Source organism: Theropithecus gelada, chromosome 17 (genome assembly GCF_003255815.1).
Source record: "Theropithecus gelada isolate Dixy chromosome 17, Tgel_1.0, whole genome shotgun sequence".
NCBI classification, from domain to species: domain Eukaryota; kingdom Metazoa; phylum Chordata; class Mammalia; order Primates; family Cercopithecidae; genus Theropithecus; species Theropithecus gelada.
Genome location: NC_037685.1, coordinates 52,075,990 through 52,096,950, shown reverse-complemented (window position 1 = coordinate 52,096,950; position 20,961 = coordinate 52,075,990). Strand labels below are relative to the sequence as shown.

The window sequence follows — 20,961 nt, the reverse complement described above, 5'->3', positions numbered from 1 at the left end:
CCCGGCTCTGCCCACCAGTAGCAGCAGGGGTGCTTCCGGGGCTCAGCGTCAAGACAGAAAACATTTGCAGCCCCCAGCTCAGGGGTGGGAACTTTGCACCAGCTACCATCAGCTGGACACTGAGATGAGGAGACCCTAAGATGCACTGAGACCCCCAAACTCCACACCCACTCCCCTCAACAAAGCCTGCGCCTGGCAGATGCGGACCACGGCACCCCGGTGTGCAGGAGACCACGTGGCATGCAGGCCACCAGCACAGGGCCCGGGCACCCTGGGAGGCAGGAGCCTGCACAGAGGGACCTGTGGGGGCCGATGTCCGGCCCTCCCCAGTGGGGCCCGGGGTTGTGGCCAGGGTTCACCAACCCCTGACCTGGCCACAGTGCACTCCCACTGAGGAACATGGCTCTGGGAAGCCAATGGATAAGGTCTTGGGAGGCCCAAGCCGAGTCTCTGCTCCGACCGCACAGTTGGTCACTCGCCAGTGCCGGAGGCTCCCTGAGAGTTTGTAGATTTTTGGCTTACTCCCTCTGGAGACTATCTTATGTCTTCTCAGTGAAATGGAGCGAAAGGAGCGAACTATGCGGTCGGGGGCTCACGGCACCAGGTGTGTGTCTGGCGGCTCAGGCCGACACAGGCTTTCTCCTCCTTGGGCCGCAAGGAGACGGCGTGATGGGGACCTGGGTGGAGGGAACCACGTGTCCCCTTGCTGGCGGACCCCAGGCTGGCACCACGGAGGCAGGCGGCCCCCACCGAGCCCTGTGGGTCCTTTTCCTCCACGTGGACTCTGGGGCGTCACCTAGGAAACCAGACACATTCCTGACTTGGACGAGGAGCCAGAGCCCCCGGAGATGCCCTTCATGTCATCTGGCATCTGGCCGTCCGAGCGCCACACGTTCAGCTCGCCGAAGACGCCCGTCTCGATCATCTCCTCCTGCCAGGGGATGGGGCAGTTGCCCGTGGCGAACTCCTGAAAGAATTCTGTGTCTGTTTTGTCAAAGGCCACACCTTTGACGGTGGAAAAGGCACCCACGTCCTGAATATCCTTCGCGTAGACAGTTTTGGAGTCTGGGATGAAAGGGGGTATCAGCATCCCTGTGGGAGACAGAAAACACAGAGGCAGGCACCTCGCGCGGGGAAAGAAGCGCCGTTTAGCCAAAAAGCCCCTCCCGCCGTGGCTCTGAGATGCGCAAAGGCCGGGGGAGCTCTTCATTGGGGAAGTGTCCCCGAGGCGGATAGAGAAAGCCCGGTGTGCCTGGACGGCCCCTGGTTTCCCTGAGACCACACAGCTGGGGCTTGAGTGGCGGCGGAAGCAGCCCGGGATCCCAGGGCCCATTCTGGAGCCTTCTCGTGAAAGGGCCTGGCGCTCACGTCTGCCTCCTTGGGAGCCTCCCCTAGGACCTCATCATTAAGCCGTCTCCTCCCAAACACCCCTTCCCCTGGGGCCCCGTCCCCACCAGGGCTTCCCCTGCACACTCTGCAGACCCCAGACCCCAGGTGCTTCAGCACTTGCTCCAGTGAACTTGGCAGCTTCCTCCCAAACCAGCGTCCCTCCCTGACACACCACGGCCCCGATGGCCAGGCACAGCCAGTCACAGACATCAACATCCCCAGTGGGTGGGTGAACCCCTCCTCTCAAGGGTCCCCTCCTCGTCCTGTGACCCCTTGGAGCCCCCTTGGGCTCCCTGACCTCAGTCATCCTTGCCTTGCTGGGCCTGCCCAGGGCACCTGTCTGGCAGTCACTGCTGTGACGCCAATATACGAAAGCGACTTCTCATTTGGGGGATCTCCTGCTCTCTGGTCACCCGTGGCCCTGTCCTAAGTTAGTCACACTGCACGTGGACTGACCCTTCCACCTGACCACAGGGTTCTAGAGGGCATGGCTGGGTCTCAGATGCACAAGTGCACGAACGCACATACACGCACACACACACATGCACGCACACGCTCACATGCACATGCACACACATGCGCACACACATGCACATATGCACACATGCTCACACACGTACATACACACGCACACACATGCACATACATGCACACACATGCACACGCACATGCACACACATAGTATCTTCCACATCCACTTGACAAGCAAGTGCTGGGGATGGATGACTTTCTCCCTGGCAGACAGCCTGAGCTGCCGGCCTCTGTTTGATCGCGGGCTCCCTCCAGCACCCGGGGACGTGGCGGAAGGTTTGGGTCTCGAGGTCCCAGTGCAGCCGGCATATTTCCTGCCCCCTATCGCACCCAGAGCCCTCTGGCCTGATGCCAGCTCCATCGGCTTGTCCTGGGGCCGGGAGGATGAGTGGAGGACCGGGGGCCTTGCTGGGGGCAGAGGAAGAGCCTCGGGGGTCTCAGGCACTCCTCCCTGCTGACTCTCACAGGCTGGACCGGGTGGCCACACAGCCCAGTCCCCCGCTCTCCCTGGGGCTGAGGCGTCCAACAGTACCGGCCTCCAGCTGCCTCCAGTTAAGGTCTTTGAAGAGGAAGTGGGTGCGGAGCTTGTCGCAGGTCTCGTCTCTGAACCCCAGGCGCTTCTCCGGGTCCTTCTCCAGCAGCGCCTCGCAGAAGTCCTTGCTGGCCTGGCTGAACTTGTCCGGGTACTTCACAGGCTCTGAGACGATCCGCTGCTTCAGTTCCTTGTTCTCCACCTGCAGGGATATGCGTCGCCTTAGCCCTGCCGGACCCGCCTCTCTTGGGCAGTCAGACCAGACCACAGCTCCTCCCAGAAGAGCCACTGCTCACCCACGTGGGTGGAGGACCCGTGAGGCCTTGTGCCCCTCCCCAGCACAGCAACATTTGAGGCTCCAGTCTCAGGAATGGAATCCTAAAGGCGAAGCTCCCAGGAGCCACAGGTGGGTGCTGTGCATTTTAGGGACTCTGTCTGACCCACCCCCAGCATAGCCGCACCCACCGAGGAAGGAGGAGTGACAGGAAACTGAAGGCCAGCGTGGGCCCAGCTGGGGAGCAGCCTCCGTTTTCACTCCGCCGTGGTGGACAGAAGCCTCGGTGGCTTTGTGGTCTTCAGGAGCTCTGCCAAGGTCTCACTTCCCCACCAGAGGCCCCACCGGTGGGCACAGTGTGAAGGGTGCTGCTCAGCCCCCAAGGCCCCTGGATCAGGCCATCGATGCCCCTCCCATAGACATCCCCTTGCCCTGGCAGCCCACGCCTGCGCCACGTCCCACAGATGCAGAGTGGCCACGGGCGTGCTAGCGTCCCGGGACGACTCTGCTGCAAAACCTGTCTTGGTGGGACGGGTCACATGTCCAGGGAAGTCAGGAGGGAGACGGGTGGGCATGGCCCAGGTGGCATCGAGCGGGTGATGGGTGACCAGGGAAGAGCCACACCCCTCCAGCCCAATGGGACTCTGAGATGGCGGCCTTCTGGCTCTGTGCGGCCACTCCCTCGGTCCAACGAGAGGAAGCCCCAGCCCTGAGCTCTGAGTCAGCCTCACTGGGGAAAAGCCAGCTTTGCTCCACTTGTCTCGAATAAGGGACTGGCACCTCCCAACGTTATCTCTATTTGCAGTTCTGGTGACCTAGGAGCCGAGACAGCCCAGGGGGTGCTCAGAGGAGACCCAGCAGCTCAGAGCAGTGCTGGGCCCACCGTGGGCTGTGGGGTTCTTGGCGTCTGGGGAGAAGGGGAGCTTGTGCTGCAACAGCGAGGGATAAGACCGTCCAGGGAGGGGGGGCCCACTCCCGTGTCCCCAGGAGCCCCGGCCTCGCCAGTCCCCAGGGGATGAAGCTGCACCCCATGAAGGTGGTTTGTCCTGCTGCCCAGGGTCTGGGGCCACAGTGGGTAAGTCACCCTCCCTTCTCCGGCCTGCCCCAGAGGGACCGACCCAGCAGGGCCCTCAGAGGCTGAGTGGTGGTGTGCTCTCCGGTGGGAGGGTCTGCCTGCCCTGGGGCACAGGGTGACTTGGAATCCCTCAGCCCTTCCACCTGCAGGCCTCAGGGGCTGGGGGCGTCACTCATCGAGACAGAACAGCACGGACCAGGAGCGAGACCCCAGGACGTGAATCTGTGACCTCCCCACCCCAGGGCCCACAGAACAACTCCCAGGTCTGCCCCAGTAACAGACCCCATCGCTGCCCCGTCCCCAGTGAGAGCCAGGGCACCAGGGTGGCTGCAGAGACACCTGCCGGCCACCTCCTACCTTCTCTCCACGGGCTCGGAAGGGTCCTCTGGCCGCAATCATCTCATACAGGGTGACCCCCAGGGCAAAGTAGTCCACGGAGAAGTCATACTCCTCGCCCTGCAGGAGCTCAGGGGCCATGAAACCTGCCAGCAAGGGACATTGCGGGTTCAGAGGCAGTCACCTCCATGGTGGGCACGCACTGTGGCAATCGCGGGACTGATGCTCTGAGGATGCATCCCCCGGGGCCTCAGCACTCTCACATTTGGGACCAGAATATCCTTTGTGGGGGGGCTGCCCTGTGCGTTACCAAGTGCTGAGCAGCACCCCAGACTCTGCCCACGGGGTGATAGCAGCATCCCCAGGCTGTGACAACCAAAAATGTCCCATGCCCACTCCAGTGCTGGGCCCAGGGCGGGACTTGTTGACTGTAGCTGCACTGAGGCAGCCTTCCTGGACTCTTACTGGGGAGAATCCAACATCAATCTCTTTTGAATTTTCCTCTTGAGCTGGTCAGATCATGCCGAGGCGAGTCCACCACATTCTAGGAACCAAGTTCAGAGGAGGCCTGGGGAGCCCCAGCTATCCGTCACTCTCCTCTTCCTCAGCTGTCGGCCTGTTCTCCAGTTGTCCGGTGTCCCGGGAGTGCTATGGGTGTGTCCTCTCCAGAGAGGCAGCCCCAGTTGTCTGCCAAGAAGGCCCTTAGCTGCAGGGACTGTCTTGGGATGGGAGGACAGCTCTGGGTGCAGCCACGGGGACTGTCTCAGGATGGAGGGACGGGTCTGGGTGCAGCCACGAGGGCTGTCTTGGGATGGAGGGACGGCTCTGGGTGCAGCTGCTCTCACGCAGTCATTCATCTGCCAAAGCCACCTCTGCACAGACACCAGGCACTGGGCACTGACAGTTCCGTGCTGCTTCAGGGGGCTCTGGCAGCAGCTTAGCATTCTGCTTCCTCGTGTCAGCTGCCGGCTCCCCTCACCCATTGTCAGTCTTTCAGCTGCCATGACGCTGCCACTCACACCCTCCTTTGAGCACGTGGGTTTGTGCTTTTAGCGAGATTCCTTCACTGCCCCCATTCCGGGACTTCAGGAGGGAAAGCACATCATATATGTGTCCAGCCCACGAGAATAACTGAGTGTCCGCTTCCCGACACTTCACTAAATTCCAAACACACTTTCCACTCCTCACTCTGCTCTGGCTCTGCCAGCGGATCAGGGAGCAATGGAGCCGGCAGCCTTGCTCGCTCGTCTGCTGGTGTCTTGTTAACGTCGAGGCAGATCTCTAGGCTCAGCACTTCCACACTCACAAACACCCCTGCTCTAAGTTCCTGCCTGGAAGCCACGCCAGGCTCACGTATGTCTAGTTTGCTGAAGCCGAGTTCTCCGCCTGGTCCCACAGTCTCAGCTCGAGTCTTCTGCACCCTAAAAGGCGCCTCCCTCACCGTGGCCTGACCCTGAGGCGCCTCCCTCACCGTGGCCTGACCCTGAGGGGCCTCCCCTCACCGTGGCCTGACCCTGAGGCGCCTCCCCTCACCGTGGCCTGACCCTGAGGCACCTCCCTCACCGTGGCCTGACCCTGAGGCGCCTCCCTCACCGTGGCCTGACCCTGAGGCGCCTCCCTCACCGTGGCCTGACCCTGAGGTGCCTCCCCTCACCATGGCCTGACTCTGAGGTGCCTCCCCTCACTGTGGCCTGACTCTGAGGCAGCCAAGCACCTCTCAAACCCTTCCCAGCTCCTCCTCACAGAGAAGACGGAATCCAGTGTGGACTGTGGCCTCCAGGCACCCCCACGCTGCTCAGGCTGGCACAGGGTCCTCTCCTCTCCTCTCCTCCCCACCTCTGGCTGAGGCTTGCCCACCTACCTGGCCTTGTCCACCTTTTGTGGCTCCCTGCAGACCCTGCCAGCCAGGCTGTGCCCTCCCCAGCCCTTCCGCCCTCTCCATGGTATCCCTCCTTCTTCACAGAGATGAGGTTCAAGGCCACAGCCACGCACTGAGGTTTCCCTCTCCTCGTGAGCAAGCTTCCCCTCCAGGGTGGAAACCGCAGATCCCGCCTGCCTCAGCTCAGGCACTTCCGTGGTCCAGCCCTGTGCCTGTTCCACGGAGCCAGGGCATCTCTGAGTGATGGCCGCAGACCCTCCAGGCCCCGCTGCGATGCTACCATGGTGATGAGCACAGCACTTGCTCCAGCCTGCCCTGAGTGCCAGGCACAGCAGTCCACTATATGCCGTGAGCTCGCCATGGGTACTCCTCATCGCATGGGTACTCCTCATTGCCATGGGTACTCCTCATCGCATGGGTACTCCTCATCGCCATGGGTACTCCTCATCGCATGGGTACTCCTCATCGCCATGGGTACTCCTCATTGCCATGGGTAGTCACGATGGGGATGTGCAGCAACTTGTCTAAGGCCACAGCCCACACCCCGCAGCCCATAGGCCACTGTCCACAGCCCACAGTCCACAGCCCACAGGCCACGGCCCATGGTCCACAGGCCACAGCCCACAGCCCACACTCTACAGCCCACAGTCCACAACCCACAAGCCAGTCTACAGACTGTGGGCTGCCTCCCTGAGTGCTCTGCCCTCTTGTCTCCAGTGGCCGTAGCCATGAGCTCTGGGGACTCCCTCCAGATGGCTACATGCTCACCAAGCAGGGTCCTTGGTAGATGTCTGCTCTGGTGAGTCAGACTCCAGGATAGGTTCGACACCTGCCTGGCCCCTGAGCCAGCTCTGTGTGGCACGTGGGGCCTGTGTGAGCTATGTCAGCTCTCCAGCTGCCACCCAGGTGAGGCCAGCCCAGCACACAGTGGTGGACAGGCCCGTTAGATGGCCCCATGACGGATGTCCTGGGACTGGGCAGAGGGGCCGCAGGCTGGGGCATGGGGGCTGCTGGGGCTGGTCAGTTCTGACATTTCTGGGTCAAGGTCCTTCCTGGTCCTTTACTGTGTCTGAGGGCCAGGCTGATGTGGCCACAGAATCCTTTTTCCCCAGAAGAGTCGCAGGAACCCTCCTCCACAGAGCCATAGGCCCTGAATATGCCCTGCTGGTCCAGGATTACACTGACGTCAGAATTCTGCCCAGACTCCGGGGAGGAACTGCTCACATGATCACAGCCTCTAGACCCACCCAGAGCCTTCTCAGCTCCAGACCAGGCACAAGCAAGGCCCACCAGACCGCAGGCTCCTGTCAGTTCCTGGGCCAAGGAGCCCCCCAGCCCTCCTGGCCTGACCTCATGACGCAGCCCGGACGGCGCACCTGTTTGTGCCCCAGGCCTCCTGAGGGACCTGCAGCCACGCAGCGGCCAGTAAATATTGACAGAAAGCGTGAGGGAGCCAGCTCTATCTGCTCTGTTCACAAATTCTCCTGCCCCTGAACTCAAACTGAGGACTGGGCATGACCGGCCCCACCCTGTGCACGCCCCTGGGCCGGCACAGCACTGGCAAGGGGGAGTCCCCGGACAGACTCCTGATGGCTGTGGTATCTCTCTCTGCGTGGGGGGCTGTGTGGGAGGGTGCGAGAGTGCCAGGAAGGACGCAGACTCTGCGGCTTTGCTGAACTGGCACCGGCCTCCCAGCCTGCACCCTGACGTCAGCATCTCCAGGTCACTGTGCTGGGGTCACAGCCTGAGCCCAGCCCTGCTGTGTGCACCTGGGGCTCTGAGGAACGGGCACCAGCGAAGGCAGGGGGCCCCCTGGCGGCCAGCTGGGCCATCACACTCGGCCTCAAAGCTGGGCCCTTTCCATCCGTGAGGTTAACTCTTCAAGTCCTGGCCTCAGAGTGCACCTGGATCTCCCCGAAACGCGTGAGGGGGCTTCCACCCACGCGGTCACACCCAGGCTTGGCGAGGATCCCAAAGACTTGAGGGCCACAGTGCCCACTGTTTCTTTTTTTTTTTTTTTTTTTTTGAGACGGAGTCTCGCTCTGTCGCCCAGGCTGGAGTGCAGTGGCCAGATCTCAGCTCACTGCAAGCTCCGCCTCCTGGGTTCATGCCATTCTCCTGCCTCAGCCTCCCGAGTAGCTTGGACTACAGGCGCCCGCCACCTCGCCCAGCTAGTTTTTTTGTACTTTTTAGTAGAGACGGGGTTTCACCATGTTCGCCAGGATGCTCTCGATCTCCTGACCTCGTGTGATCCGCCCATCTCGGCCTCCCAAAGTGCTGAGATTACAGGCTTGAGCCACCGCGCCCGGCCTAGTGCCCACTGTTTCTACAGACCCAGAAAGAGGCTTGGATCTTCTCACGAAGAACAGGTGCCACCTGAGGCTTCCTTGAGCCATGGGATCCCCCAGGGTGAGCTGCCTTCCAGAAAGTTCTTGGACCTTCGACCACTGGGTGCCTTTCACAGAGCCCTAAGCACTCAGTGGCTACTGAATCCCGCATCCAGATTGCAACCCAGCCGTGAGAGGTGTGAGCACAGAACTGCCCCTCTTCAGAACTGTGGGGACACAGTCCTTAGCCCCCATCCCGAGGTGCACCTTCCCCTAAGTCCAGCTGCAGCAAGGATGTCCCCACCTTGGCCACGGCACAAACACACCCAGTGCCTAAGCAGCCACATGGGAGGATCCGAAACACCACCGCACACAAACCCCACCAGGCGACAGCACCGCCTCCCCAGAGCCACAGCAACCCCGGGGAAGGGACGATCTCTGGAAATCCCAGCAGAAGTAAGCCCCGACACGCGGGCCCTCAAGACTGCAGAGGAGGGAGGAAGAACTGAAATTCACAGTGTGGCTGCTGTACACAGGCGCCAGGCACATGGCGTGTGAGGTCTCCTCAGCAAGCCTGTGCACCGAGTGCTAGCAGGAGGCTCAGAGGTTAAGTAAAGCACACAGGCCACACGCCAGCAGGTGCTGGGCCTGGAACACGGACCCCGCTCTGCTTGACTGTGGGGGTCTCCTCTCCTCCGCAGGTGTTGTGAGCCTCCCTGCCTGGGGGGAGGTGAGAGGAGATGAGACGGGATGGGGGAGGCAGCAGGATGCACCATGCATGTGCACTCACACACAGGCACATGGACACACATGTGTGCACAGAGATGCAGGCATGCACACAAGGCACACATGCACACCTGTGTACCTAAAGACACAGGCATACACATACAGGCACACAGGCACACGGACACGTGTGTGCACACACAGGCATGTACAGGCACACATGCACACACACATGTATGCACAAAGACATACACATACAGGCACACAGCACACAGACACACATGTGTGCACAAAGACCCAGGCATGCACACACAGGAACACATGCACACAGACACACATGCACACAGACACACATATGTGCACAAAGACGCATGCATGCACATACAGGCACACAGGCACACAGACACATGCGTGTGCACAGAGACATGGACATGTACACACAGACACGTGTGTGCACAGAGACGCAGGCATGCACACACAGGCACACATGCACACATGCACACAGACACACACGTGTGTGCACAGAGATGCAGGCATGCACACACAGACACACATGCACACTGTAAAAGAAAAATATCTCGGGACCCAAAATCACTAAACTAAAGGGAAAAGTCAAGCTGGGAGCTGCTTATGGCAAACGCGCCTCCCGTTCCATTCAAAGTCGCCCTCTGCTCACTGAGATAAATGCATATCTGACCGCCTCTCTAGAGAGACTAATCAGAAACTCAAAAGAATGTAGCCATTTGTCTCTTATCTTCCTATGACCTGGAAGCCCCCTCCCCACTTCGAGTTGTCCCCGCCTTTCCAGACAGAACCAGTGTTCATCTTACGTATGCTGACTGATGTCTCCTGGCTCCCTAAAATGTGTAAAACCAAACCGTGCCACGATCACAGGTCGTCAGGACTTCCTGAGGCCATCATGGACTCGTGTCCTCAACCTCAGCAAAATAAACTTTCTAAATTAACTGGTACCTGCCTCCGATTTTCAGGGTTCACAACACTCACATACACATAAATGCACAACCACACAGACACCCTCAGACANCACATGTACATGATGTGCACACACATATATACACAAACTCACACGTACGTGCATGTGCACACAGACACACATGTACACAGGGACGCACACATGCACAGAGCCTCCCCAGCTGTGCTCAGACCCTTACCTGGGGTCCCTGCATAGCCCTTGGTCTTGCTCTGCCCATCCAGCAGCTCCACGGCCAGCCCAAGGTCAGAGATCCGGACATTGCCTGAGAGGCAGACACAGTGGAGTCACCCCTGGCTGCACAGGTACCAGTGAGCCCAGAGCCACCTTCACACAAACGCACACATACAACACACACTACACCACACACACCAGACAGATCACACCACAGACACCACACACACACACCACGAACACCACACACCACACAGATCACAACACACACCATGGACACCACACACACAGATCACACCACACACACACTACACACCACACACACTACACAGATCACACCACACACCCACACCATACCACACAGACACACCACTACTACACTATACATACCATACCACACACATACCACATAGACCATACCACACATACCACACCACACACACACATATCACAGACACACACCACACACAGACATACCAGGCAGCCATGAGGTCCCAGAGCCCAGAAGCCTCCCCTCCCTAGCCAGACTCACATGCACACACCCCACCACCACACCACAAACACATACACACACACCCCATGACCACACCACAAACACACACACACACTAAACAGCCATAAGCACCACCCAGTGACCATGATCCTCCCCTCCCCAGCCAAACTCACAGACACACCACACACAACCCACATGGTCTCAGACACACCACACTCACTGCACACTCACATACCACACACACCACATTCCACAGACCACACACACAGCACACGCCAACAACCAAAGACTACATACACACCTCACACACACGTGCCACACACAATACCACACATACCACACACAATACCAGACATACCACATACCACATCATACAGATACCACACACACACACGCCACACACAATACCACACATACCATGTACCACACCAGATATCTCACACCACACATACACATACCAAGTGACCACGAGGCCCCAGCACCCCAGACTTACACACACCACACACACCAGACATACCACACAATCACACACCACACATACACACCATATGCCACACACATACCTCACACACAACACACACCCCACAAACCACATACACGTACACAGCACACACCATGCACATGACAGCGGCTCCCTGGCTGACGGTGAAGGGCGCAGGGTGTAGGGAAGAGGGCCGGTCGCGTTGCAGCTAGGCGTGGGTATTGCCCACCGGGATCCTCCCATCCCAGCCCCCCACACTCTCTCGGGCCCTGGTGCGTGTCTCGCACTTGCCTGACCTGCCAGCGTCGGGAGCCTAAACCCTTGTGTTTATTTCTGAGAAGAATCCCTGTGTGATGCCTCATTCAAGCAGAAGGAAGGTGGGGACTGGGCCTAGCAGACTCGCCATTCCCAGCTAGTTCTGCACCGCAGACCCCTGCACTCACTCCCGTGACTCCTGGTGCCCAATGACACCCCCGCTGTCCATGCAGCTGTCAACCCTCGTGAGGTTGTGCAGAGACCTCCAGGGAAGCTGTGCCCCGCCGTCCTCGGAGCCCCCATCCCTCACCGCCGCGGGCGCCGCCTACCGTCGTTGTCCAGCAGCACGTTCTCAGGCTTGAGGTCGCGGTAGACGATCCGCCGCTGGTGCAGGTGCTCCAGGCCGCAGATGATCTGCGCCGTGTAGAAGACGGCACGCGGCTCCGGGAAGCCGGGATTCTCCTCATTCACGTTGTAGATGTGGTACCTGGGGGCAGACACGCGGGAGCCATGTGCCCCGGGTTTAATGGGGAGTAAAATCATGGAAAGACAGAGCGGGGACCTCAGAACCACATCTCTCAGCCAGCGTTCTGGTCGTTTTGAGGCCTGGCCCCCCAGCGTCCCTGCAGAGGAGACCCCAAGGCCATGGTGGCTGGCGGCGTTAGCAGCTCAGGGACCCTGAACCCCAACGGCTAACAGGGAGAAAGTGCCGTCCACATGCGTCTCCTGTCCCCCTGCTTCCTGGCGCGGGCTGCAGGTGCTGGAAAACAGCCCAGACCGTCTCAGGAAGAGGCCAGGCCGAGGCAGGACGGAGCTCTGCAGGCCCCGAGTTCATCAGACTCGTGAAGGATTTGCAGCAAGGGGTTTCTTCTCAGCCTCTTTCCTCCCCCATAAAACATCGTTTCTTATGTTTTCCGTGGACAGGTTTTGCAGAGAAGCAAAACCTAACAAATAAAATAAACGATTTAAACTAGGTGGCACCAGGAGTATAGTCGCAGGAAACAGGAGAGGAGGCCCTGGAGCCAGGTGGATCATAAGGCGGCCGGAGCCACCAGGCCCTCCCTGGGCACTCCTGTGACTAAGCTTCCCAGCGCCCCCTCCCCTCTGCCTGGGCACCCCCGTGTATGTGCTTCCCAGCGCCCCCTCCCCTCCGCCTGGGCACCTGGCATGGTGACTTAGTCTGGACTCACATTCCTCATCTGAAAAATAGGGCCACCAGCCTCACCTGAAGGAGTTTCCTTGGAAATTAAAAGCAGGTGAGAATGGGGCATGGTGCTGCCAACCACAGTCATGGCCCCTGCCCATCCCCAACCTTAGGGGTATCAGACACTGTTAATTTTCCAACAATCTTTCTTTTTTTTTTTTTTTTTGAGACGGAGTCTTGCTCTGTCGCCCAGGCTGGAGTTCAGTGGCGGGATCTCGGCTCACTGTAAGCTCCACCTCCCGGGTTCACGCCATTCTCCTGCCTCAGCCTCCCGAGTAGCTGGGACTAGAGGCGCCCGCTACCTTGCCTGGCTAGTTTTTTTGTATTTTTTTAGTAGAGACGGGGTTTCACCGCATTAGCTAGGATGGTCTCGATCTCCTGACCTCGTGATCCACCTGTCTTGGCCTCCCAAAGTGCTGGGATTACAGGCTTGAGCCACCGCGCCTGGCCAAACAATCTTTCAACTTAGATATTATCTCTTCCCATTTGATAGACCAGGAAACAGAACCAAGCAATGGCTAAGCGGCCCAGGTACCAAGCGAGCCTGTGATCTGATCTCCCACACGGGCCTGGGGCCTGCCTCGGTGATGGATCCGGGGCCAGGACTTTGTGGAGGCAGCACCACCTCCTCTCTGCCAGAAAGCAGCAAGGCCATGGCCCCAGCTGGCCTGATCTTGTCTCCAGCTCCAGTGTCAGCCCCAGGAGTGGGCGCTGGTGAAGTTCATCTTCATTTACTCTCCTGGTGCAAGGCCCTCAGCCCTGCAGAGGCCCCTGCACTGCATCACGCATCCCCCATAGCACCATGTGCCCCCCACACCCACACCAGGGCCACACACAAGGAGGTGCCCTGGCTGTCAGGTTGGGCGCCTCCCAGGCTCCTGCACCAATGTGGGTCCAGGGTGTATTGTTTCAGGAACCGGTGCCTACCGAGAGCGAGAAGGGGACGGTGATGGGTGCAAGGCTTTCCCTCGAGGGCAGGCCTGGGGCCACCATGGCTCTGCACGCAGGAAGCAGCCCCATCGGGCCCCCCGCCACCGGAAACCCTGACCCAGTGGGACAGCAGGGTCCCCTGGCGCCCTCTGGACCAGCCCTTACCTGATGTCGCCTCCGTTCATGATGGTCATCACCAGACAGAGGTCAGCTTTGGTTTCAAACGCATAGGCCAGAGACACAATGAACCTGCTGTGCACTTTCATTAGAATCTTCTTCTCCACCATAGCACCCTGAAAAGTGAGACGATGAGTATGTGATGGCTTTGAATAGGAAAGGGACCAGTGCATTGTAGAGACCGTGTGCACATGGCCACGCCCACTGCACACACAGCCACTAGTCGCAAACACGCTTTAAATGCGCCTTTCACAGAGCAATTGCAAATGACTTCAAAACATGCCTGTACCCCCATTTCAGAAAACCAGACGTGTGAATTCCTTCACACGGGGGACTTCTGGTCTTCCGGGCCAGACTCTGGCAAGGGGAGGCTCAAGCCCCAAGGCTGAGCAACGTGGGTGAGGACCCCGCCAGCCCTGCCTGCCCAGCAATCCTGCAGCCACAGCCCTCCCTCCTGTCTAGGCCCCTGTGGGCTGGGATCACAGACCAGCACCTCCCAAACCACCTCACCACTCTGCTTCGTTTTGTCTTTATTTTAAAACCTCACAATGCTTCACTGAATGAGTTTGTAAGTGTCTGGATAAGGACAGCACACCCCTCTTTGAAGAGGGAATTCCTGATGTCGGAGGTCCCTTTCTGTGCATTCACACTGGGGGAGGTGTTCAGTTGATGTCAGTATGGAGTTCAGTTAGGTGATGGAAGTCAGGAGAAGAGGCTGACTGTTGGGTTAAATTTACAGTTAGATGTGAATGGCATGGTGTGGGAATTAGATGTCAAGAAAGCTAATTTTAAAAAATTACTGCTACAGCCACGTGGCATAGTTACCCACCCCGAGTTCCACGGCAAGAACACACGGATATTCCAGGGCCTCTGCCCAGCACCATGACCACCTGGTATTTCACCTTCACTAAGGGTTGAAGCCCTGCAGAGCCAGGGTGCACAGCGGCTGCTGCTTAACCCTAAGAGCTTCCTGTGCCCTCAACACAGCTGCGCGGTGGGAGAGGGGCCAGGAGCTGCGTGGAGCCGAAGTGCCGGGGGCTGGCTCAGGAGATCACGTCCACACCCGGTGCAGCCGCTGCCTCTCACCCTTAAGACCTGTAAGCAGCTTCTGCTGATCCTGCCCCAGATGCACAGTCTGACGCCAGTGGGCAGAGCGGATGAAACTTAGTGTGGCCTGAGTGCCCGTCGCTCACTCCCACCCCCAAGAACAGCGCAGTCAGGGGAATAGTTCCTGCATCCGGTGTCACGCCAGGCTTCTCCTCACAGAAAGTGTCATCGGAGTGAGGCTGCCTCCGTCCTGCCTCAGTTCCTCCTGCATTCACTGCCATCAGAGGAGCCAGGTCCCTGGAAGGTCTTCCACGGCCATGGCAAAGAATCCGGAGACCCTGCCCTCTTCAGCCTCCCCTAAGAGGTCCTCTTTCCCCCACACTTGAGGCTAGTCTGTGGTTGGTGAAAAGCTGACGAGCAAAGGTGGCACGTCCCCACCCAAAAATGTGGAGGTCCCTCTCCGAGAAGGGATGTCCCCACCCAAAAATGTGGGGGTCCCTCTCCAAGGAGGGACTTCTGCACACGGACTGGAACTGCCCGTGACTGCACGGCCGCAGGGCGCCCACATGGCAAGGCTGGCGAGGCACCAGCTGTTAAGGGCCGCCGAGCCTGACAGCGACTTGGGGGCCCTCTGCACCCTGCTGCCCCATCCCTGTTGGCTGGGCCGCGCTGCTCACCTGGTAGCCCTTCCTCTTCTTCAGTCGCTTCTTGTTCAGCTTCTTGCAGGCATACAGCTTGCCGGTCGCCTTCATCTGGCAGGCCGACACCTCCCCAAAACCCCCTTTCCCCAGCACCCTGAAGTCCAGGAACCAGTCCTCCCCCATGGGCTGGGCTTCCAGCCACTTCCACTGCAGGAACCTCAGGAAGTACAGGCTGCCCAGGTACTCCTGGAAGGGGGCTTGGCCCAGGTGTGCCAGGGTGGCCTGCAGCAGGGGCTGGAAGAGCCCGTCCTGGCTCTCCATGGGCCCCTCCTTAAACTTCACCACCATCCCCTCATCCAGGAAGCTGCAGAAGAGTTTGGCCTGGGGGTCCAGGTACTGGGCCAGGATGGTCTGGGCCTTCTGTGGCTGGAGGTCGTTGTCTGCTGTGTCATAGTCCTCGATGTCTTTCCAGAGCTCCAGGGCTGGCACGTGCTGCTCTGCTGATTGCAGGAACTGCTGAAAGAGCTTCTTGCCGATGGGCTGCTCCAAGCACACGCTCTCAAATTCCAGGCTGAGGCTGTCACGGAGGTACTCACACTTGGACAGCGGGGGCAGCTTGAGCTTGGCCAGGTACTTCTTGTCCCGAGAGGGTTGGGAGCTGCTGCCGTCAAAGCTGCCTCGGGCGGCGATGAAGGCAGAGTTGGCCACCACAGTCTCCAAGGACCCGAAATCCATCCCGGAGCTGGCTTCCTGCCCGCTTCAGGAGTGAGGGCCCATCGGCCGAGGCCAAGCCGGCGGTGCTCACAGCAGAGCAGGCCTGACCGCTGCCCTTGGCCTGTGGCCCGTCCCTGCCCTCGCTGGACGAGGGAGATGCCCTGGCCGTGTTGAGGGTGTCTAGGGACCACTGGGAAGCCCCTGGGAGCCCAGGGCTGACACAGCACCAGGCTAAATCTCAGCTGGGGTCACGGAGGACGCTTAGGAGTGGCGAGAAGGTGCTAGAAAAAGACAATCCCCTGAGCTGCTTGGAATCCGATTAGCTCATTCTGCCCGGCCCTTTCCTCCAAGGGGCCGCCTCACTTTTCCCCGAGACGGACAAACAACTCCCAGGCTTCTGGGGCCCCTGGCTGGAGAGGCACTCAGAGCTCTGTTCTGAACCGCCTCGTCCACCCCCTGGCCTCAGCAGCCAGACTCAAGCCTGCTCTTTCCTTGGGATGTGGGCCCGACGGGAGAGGGTGGTGCCAGGAGAAACCATAATTTACAAAGGCTGTTTTTCCCTACTATATTTCATTTTTATTTTTAAGAAAATAGCAAGTGAGAAGAAAACCACCTGATAATAGGAATTTAGAGGAAAAAAGCCCACAATGACCAGCTTCCTGGGGGTCTGTAGGTGAGACCACCAGTGCTTACTGAGGGGTCAGTTCCCAATTATTTTTCTTCTTCTCACCTGGGGTTTGCAAGCAAGGCAGGACTGTCAAGAGACAGTTGCTGGTGACACCAGGACCAGGGAGCAGAAGATCCCCGGAGCTACACCAAACCAAGGCTCCACTCAGAGGGCCGTATGTGGAATACAGCTGGGGCACACCTGAGACACACCTGGGGCACAGCTGCGGCACACCTGGGACATACCTAGGACACACCTGGGACAGCTGGGGTACAGCTGGGGCACATCTGGGACACACCTGGGGCACACCTGGGGCACACCTGAGACACACCTAAGGAACACCCAGAATCCACCTGAGACACATGTGGGACACAGCCATGGCACACCTGGGGCACATCTGGGACATACCTGGAACAGCTGAGACACACCTGGGAACACCTGGTGCACACCCAGAATCCACTTGAGACACACCTGGAACACAGCTGTGGCACACCTGGGGCACATCTGAGACACACCTGGGACAGCTGGGACACACCTGGGACACACCCAGAATCCACCTGAGACATACCCGGGACACATCTGGGGCACACCTGAGATACAGCTGGTGCACATGTAGGATACACCTGGGACTGCTGAGGCACACCTGGGATATGCCTGGGGCACACCTGAGACACCTGAGACAGCTGGGGCACACCTAGGACACACCTGGGCTGTACCTGGGGCACACCTGAGACACCTGAAATGCAGCTGAGGAACACTTGGGACCCATCTGAGACACACCTGGGGCACGCCTGAGATCCACCTGGGATACAGCTGGTGCACACGTAGGACACACCTGGGACAGCTGGGGCACACCTGGGATATGCCTGGGGCACACCTGAGACAGCTGAGGCACACCTAGGACACACCTGGGGCACAGCTGAGACACACTGGAGATAGTTGGGGCACACCTGGGATGCACCTGGGATGCACCTGAGACACACCTAAGACAGCTGAGGCACACCTGAGACAGTTGAAGCACACCTGGAATACAACTGTGGCATACCTGAGACATACCTGGGACAGCTGGTGCACACCTGGGATGCAGCTGGGGCACACCTGAGACAGCTGGGGCACACCTGAGACACACCTGGGACAGCTGGTGCACACCTGGGGCACACATGGAATGCAACTGGGGCACACCTGGGATGCAACTGGGGCACACCTGGGATGCAGCTGGGGCACACCTGAGACAGCTTGGGCACACTTCGGACACACCTGGGACACACCTGGGGATGGTCACGCAAATAGGAGTGTCAGCTTCATGAGGGCATGGCCCTGCCTTATTCCAGCACACAGTAGGTACTCAATAAAGGTTTAGAGAAGAACGAGGAGGAAGTTAGCAGGGGATTGGTTCCAGCTCACACAGGGAGGAAGCAAAGGGTCACAGAAAGGAAGAATGCCAGAGTGTGGAGAGGTTGAGACTGTCAGCCCACCCCGTTCCACGTGGGAGAAGAGGCACCTGTGGGACGGCGCTGGGGCTGCACCTGGCAGGGTCCTCTGTAGCGACCAAGGAGGCTGAAGAGAGGGCCTGCGGACTGAGCTGATGTCCCCATGGCCTCCTGAGGGCTTTGGCAGGTGGATCACAAGTAAATATTTGAGGTGAGTGATATCCCATCGTCCGCCAGGAGCCCTGCACGGGCCCAGCCCTGCCCTTCACAGCGGTGACCTTGGGCCAATCACATTAACTCCTTCCTGCCTGCTCACTCAGTGGGGCAACTGTGGTGCTTTGTGAAGTGAAGCCGTCTCTGCTGACGTCTCCCTGCCTATCCTAAGCCATGCCTCAAACAGCTACACACACGAATTGCCCGGAGACCTTGCTGGAATAAAGATTCTGCTTTAGTGGCTGGGCGGTCCAAGACTGTGCACCTGTAACAAGCTCACAGGTGGTGCTGATGCTGCAGAGATGCGGGGTCTGAGGAGGATGGCTTCCTGTTGGACTGGGGGCTGTTCCACCTGCAGTCATGTTGGGAAGCGTTCGGTGAAATAAAGTTAAATATGTTAAATAAACAAAGTTAAAAATATGTTAAACATGCCCATCACAGGGCTTATTCAGTGATTTCAGGGTGAACATGGTTCTCAAAGAGAAGTAAAGTATGTCGTTCCCCAAATTCATTTGGCCCTGGAAATCCCTTTTTAAACTCTTTATTCTGTGATAGTTGTGGATTTACATGCAGTGTTAAGAAACAATCCAGAGAGATCCTGTGTACCCTTAACTCTGTCTCCTGTAATGATGACTCTTGCCAAGTAGCGAAGATATTGACATCCATACAGTTGAGACAAAGGCCGCCTCCATCCACGGGACCCTCCTGTGCCACTCGCAGATGCACCCACGTTCCTCCAGCCTGCCCTCCTCAACGCCCGGCAACCACGACTTCTCCAAGAACATTATATGAATGGAGTCAGACACTACGTAGCTTTTCAGGATCTGCATTTCTCACTCAGCAACGTTCTCCAGGTGTCAGCCATGCCCTCCTGCTCGTCTCTGAGTTGTGCTCCACAGAGGGTGTCACAGTCTGTTTCGCCGTTCACCAGTTGAAGGACCCCTGGGTCATCTCCTGTGTTTAGCTATAAAGCTACTATAAACATCTGTGTAGGCCTTTGTGTGAATATGTTTCTATTTCTCTGGGGTCAATGCCCAAAAGTGTCGTTGCTGGTTGCTGGGGCACACAGTAATTGCACGTTTAGTTTCGAAGAAACTGGCAAGCTGTTTTCTGGAGTGGTCATGCCATTTTACATTTCCATCAGCCATGGGGGAGCAGCTCCTTCCTCAGGATCCTCCCCAGAGTTTAGTGCTGCCACGGTCTTTTATCTTGGCTCTCCTGGTAGGTGTGGGGTATTCCCTTACGGTTGTAACTTACATTTCCCTAATGGTGGTCGAACACCTTTCCATGTGTGGATTGCCACCTGTGCGTGCTTTTGGGTGACATGTCTCTTCACATCTTTTGACCATGTAACAACTGGATTGTCTGCTTTCCTGAGTCTTGAGATTCTATCAATATCAGATACTAGTCCTTTGTCAGACACACGGTTTTTGAATATCCTCTCCCACTGACAGCTTGTCTTTGCCTCCTTTCTATATGGGCTTTCACAGAGCAGAAGTTTTCAATTTTGTTGAATATAAATATTACGGATTGTGCTTTTGGTGTTGTCCAGCCCCAGATCTTGAAGATTTTCTCCCATATTTTTCCTAAAAGTTTTATAGTTTTACAATTTACATTTATGTTCATATCTACTTTGGGTTAATTTTTGTAGAAGGTTTAAGAGGTTGAGGGTCTTTTTCCTCCCACTTTGGCCAATGGATATCCAGTAGCTCCAGCACTGTTTGTTGAAAAGGCTATTTTTGCTTCATTGAATTCCTTTTGCACCTTTGTCAGAAATCAGTTGCACATATTGTGTGGGTCTACCTCTGGATTTTCTCTTCTGTTCCATTGATCTATGTGTCTCCCTCTGACCATACCCTACAATCCTGAGTACCATAGCTACAAACAAGCTTTGAAATTCAGTAGACTGAGTCTTCCCATTTTATTCTTGTTTTTCAAAAAATTTTTCAAAAAATGTTTAAAAAAATGCTATGTTCAAAATATGCAAGAAAATATTTACTTATTCTAGTTCTTTTGCTTTTGTATATAAATTTTAGAATAATCTTGTATGTATCTACCAAAAACATTGTGCCTGGATTTTGATAGGAATTGTGTTGCACCCATATATCAATCTGGGGAGACTGATCTCTTTGTTATGTTGAGTCTTCCACACTATAAACATGGTGTGTGCCTCCATTTATTCAAACTCTATTTCTTTCATCACTATTACATGGGTTTCAGCATGCAAGTCCTGTACATGTCGTGTTAGATTAGCACCTAAATATTCCTCTTGGTGTTGAGCAATCATAAATGGTATTGTGTTTTTAATTTTGGTATCCATATGCCTATTGCTACTATATAGACGTACAGTGGATTTCTGCGCCCTCATCTCATATCCTGAGACCTTGCTAAACTCACTTATGAGCTGTAGGAGTTTTGTTATGGATTCTTTGAGATTTTCTTTTTTTTTTTTTTTTTTTGAGACGGAGTCTCGCGCTG

The 20,961-nt window shown here is 57.3% G+C and overlaps 1 protein-coding gene across 1 annotated transcript; it reads right to left on the bottom strand.

Annotated features, from left to right (window-relative positions):
* Positions 1 to 498: 498 nt before the first annotated feature.
* Positions 499 to 16,429, bottom strand: GRK1 (G protein-coupled receptor kinase 1). The gene is made up of 7 exons (XM_025364753.1): positions 15,496 to 16,429; positions 13,760 to 13,887; positions 11,790 to 11,947; positions 10,239 to 10,322; positions 4,159 to 4,283; positions 2,453 to 2,654; positions 499 to 1,092 (listed from the first exon to the last, which is right to left on the bottom strand). The coding sequence occupies exons 1-7, from the start codon at positions 16,192 to 16,194 to the stop codon at positions 797 to 799; spliced, it is 1,692 nt and encodes a 563-aa protein (XP_025220538.1). The 5' UTR covers positions 16,195 to 16,429; the 3' UTR covers positions 499 to 796.
* Between the last annotated feature and the right edge of the window lie 4,532 nt (positions 16,430 to 20,961).

Coding starts and splice junctions, on each gene's coding strand:
- GRK1 (XM_025364753.1), bottom strand. CDS start 16,194: ATGGATTTCGGGTCCTTGGAGACTGTGGTGGCCAACTCTGCCTTCATC. Junction 13,888..15,495: donor AGAAGAGGAAGGGCTACCAG/GTGAGCAGCGCG, acceptor CTCACTTTTCAG/GGTGCTATGGTGGAGAAGAA. Junction 10,323..11,789: donor CGTGCTGCTGGACAACGACG/GTAGGCGGCGCC, acceptor TCTGCCTCTCAG/GCAATGTCCGGATCTCTGAC.